Source organism: Octopus bimaculoides, chromosome 16 (assembly GCF_001194135.2).
Source record: "Octopus bimaculoides isolate UCB-OBI-ISO-001 chromosome 16, ASM119413v2, whole genome shotgun sequence".
Taxonomy (NCBI): Eukaryota; Metazoa; Mollusca; class Cephalopoda; order Octopoda; family Octopodidae; genus Octopus; species Octopus bimaculoides.
This window is the reverse complement of record NC_068996.1, coordinates 50,286,845-50,290,330: the sequence shown is the minus strand read 5'-3', so window position 1 is coordinate 50,290,330 and position 3,486 is coordinate 50,286,845. Positions and strand designations below refer to the sequence as shown.

Genomic DNA, 3,486 nt, shown 5'->3' with positions numbered 1-3,486 from the left:
TATATATATATATATATATATATATATATATATATATGTATGTATATATACATGTGTATATTTTTGTATATATGCAAAACACAAAGCTATAAGATAAATGATATGTAATTATTTGCTCTCATTGTCTTAGGTCTGATGCAAACAGTGAAATACCTTGTAATAAACCAGTGCTTTTGCATGGTGGTTATCATGAAGAGCCGCCTTCCCGCAAAGGCATACAATCATTGGTTGACTGCCAAAGCGAATGCATTTGTAACAGTGAATGCTCTGATGCAGTTCAGTATCACCACACACGACAGCCAGGAAATAATGTCTTTGATGAGACTGATTTTTCTGAAGGCAACTATTTACTCACTGATGATACTTCTAGAGTTATTAGGGACACAAAATACCAAAGTGAAATGCTTGAGAAAGATACAAAGGTAAGTAATCGTTTTACATGCTTTCTTTTTCGTTTTCTCTTTTTTTTTTAAATATCATCATCATCATCATCATCATCATCATCTTTTAACATCCACTTTCTATGCTGGCATGGGTTGGACAGTTTGACTGAGAACCAGCAAGGTTTCTACAGCTGGATGCCCTTCTTAACACCAACCACTCCGAGAGTGTAGCGGGTGTTTTTACCTGCCACCAGCACAAGTGCCAGTTAGGCGGCGCTGGCATCAGCCAGATTCAAATGGTGCTTTTTACATGTCACCGGCATGGGTGCCAGTCAGGTGGCACTGGCATCGACCATGCTCAAATGGTGCTTTTTATGTACCACCAGTATGGGGGACGGTCAGGCAGCACTGGTGTCAACCACACTTGAATGGTGCATATTACGTGCCATCAGCATAAATGCCAGTCAGCCGACACTAGCATCAGCCATGCTCAAATGGTGCTTTTCACGTGCTACCAGCATGGGTACCAGTCAGGTGGCACTGGCATTAGTCACGACTACGATTTCACTTGGTTCAACAATGTTACCGTAATCTTGTAGAATGATTTAAAAACTCGTTTCTCTTGCCTTTTACTTGTTTCAGTCATTAGACTGTGGCCATGCTGGGGCACCACCTTGAAGAATCTTTAGTTGTATGAATCAGCCCTAGTACTTACTATTTTTTGTAAAGCATGGTATTTATTTTTGCCAAACCGCTAGGTTATGGGGACATAAACACACCAACACCAGTCATCAAGCAGTGGTGGTGGACAAACACAGACACAAACTTACACACACACACACACACACATTATTTATATATATATACATGGTTGATGCAAGGCTATAGTAGAAGACACTTGTCCAAGGTACCATGCTGTGGCACTGAACCTGGAACTATGTGATTGCAAGGTAGACTTCTCAACACACAGCCATGACTGCACCTGTGTGTGTGTGTGTGTGTGTAGGTACAGGGGTGGCTGTGAGATAAGTAGTTTGCTTACCAACCTGAGGCTTTAGTAGAAGACACTTGCACCTTGGGCAAGGGTCTTATACTAAAGCCTCAGGCCAACCAAAGCCTTGTGGGTGGATTTGGTAGATGGAAACTGAAAGAAGCCCATTGTATATATGTATGTATGTGTGTGTATATGTTTGTGTGTCTGTGTTTGTTCCCCCCACCCTGTAACTTAGCGGTTCGGCAAATGAGACCGATAGAATAAGTACTAGGCTTACAAAGAATAAGTCCTGGGGGTCGATTTGCTCGACTAAAAGGCGGTGCTCCAGCATGGCCACAGTCAAAATGACTGAAACAAATAAATAAATATATATATATACATGACAGTTTCTGTCTACCAAATCCACTGACAACGCTTTGGTCAACACAAGGCTATAGTAGAAGACACTTGTCCAAGGTACTACACAGTGGGACTGAACCTGGAACTATGTGATTGCGAGGCAAACTTCTCAACACACAGCCATGATTGCACCTATGTGTGAGTAGATAAGTGCAAAACAAGGTAGAGAAAATAGTACTTGAATACTAAAGGTAAACTAGTGCATGTATAGCCTTGTGGACAGCTCATCAGACTCTATACAAAGACAAAATTTAACTTTCTACCAAGCGGAGGGGATGCTAGGATAACAAGATTTAATGGCTAACATATAAAAACGTTAACGAGGACGGTTTATCTCCCTTGGACCAGGGTATTAAAAATCCTTTACAGCCTCGTAATAGCCTAACCAGCAAATGGGGAAACCAATTTTCCAGTAGATAGTGCTTGAAATGGACACATTTAGAGAAAATTTCTCTACGACTATTTAATGCGCCAGGTTTAGTATAGTTCTAAAGGATTTTGGTTCTCTCCGCAGTGCAGATTTTGCAGCAACCACTCCCATTAACAAATGGGCCTGGATGTTGTACTATTTTCCACTTGATATCACATGATATTACGGAAGTGTTGTTTGAAAGATGTACTGGCTGATCAGATATATTTACAAACTTGAGGGGTGGCTATATTTGCACTCCTGGTATATCTCTGGTAGGCTCCAGGCCTTGGGGTGCTGTTTGTAACACTGTTGCTGACACCATAGCCACCAATCATCCTTCAGAGTCCCAGAAAGATATTTTGTCACATCCCTAACCAGCCATGTGTGGCACTTCAAAGATCAAGGGACTCCATATGATGATATCAGGCGGAAAATAATAGAACATCCAGGCCCATACATTAATGGGAGTGGTTGTTGCAAAATCTGCATTGCAGAGAGAACCAAAATTCTTAAGGACTATACTAAACCTGAAATTTTCTCTAATTGTATCCATTTCAAGCACTACCTACAGGAAAATTGGTTCTCCCTGTTTGCTGGTTAGGCTATTATGAGTCTGTGAAGGTTTTTCTTATATCCCCTGGTCCAAGGGAGATAAACCATCCTCATTCGAGTTTTTACACATTAGCCATTAAATCTTGTTATCCTAGCATTTCCTCTCATCCATAAGGTAGAAAGTTAAGTTTTGTCTTTGTATAGAGTCTGATGCGCTATCCACAAGGCTGTGGCTTTTGTGGACATGAAACCATTGGTAACTTGATGTCCAGAATTTAACTTTTTGTTTTAATAATTACTGCTCTATTCTTTAGAGTGTGCTTCTTTTCTGATATATGTTTGACCAACCAGGCTATCAGATGTTGTTACACATCACTGGTCACAATGCGCTTTGCATCATTTTAGCCTTTGAATAATGCTACCTTACTGGCTAGACAAACAGGCAGACATTCACCCCTGATTGGGATACCCTTCCATTGCAGAGCTACCTGTTCACAGCTGAGTGTTAACTGTCAGAAATAACGTCAGTACCATAGACGCAGGAGTGGTTGTGTGGGAAGTAGCTTGCTTACCACCCACATGGTTCTGGGTTCAGTCCCACTGCATGGCACTTTGGCCAAGTGTCTTCTACTGTAGCCTCAGGTTGAGCAAAGCCTTGTGACTGGATTTGGTAGATGGAAACTGAAAGAAGCTTGTCGCATATATATATATATATATATATATATATACACACACACACACACACA

At 41.0% G+C, this 3,486-nt stretch overlaps 1 protein-coding gene across 1 annotated transcript in view; it reads left to right on the top strand.

Moving 5' to 3' along the window:
- Positions 1-3,486, top strand: part of LOC106879644 (centriole and centriolar satellite protein OFD1) — a 79,141-nt gene that overhangs the window by 53,766 nt on the left and 21,889 nt on the right. Inside the window, exon 18 of the mRNA XM_014929306.2 lies at positions 131-422. Coding sequence (XP_014784792.1) covers positions 131-422 — 292 coding nt within the window. The remainder of the gene's footprint in view (positions 1-130; positions 423-3,486) is intronic.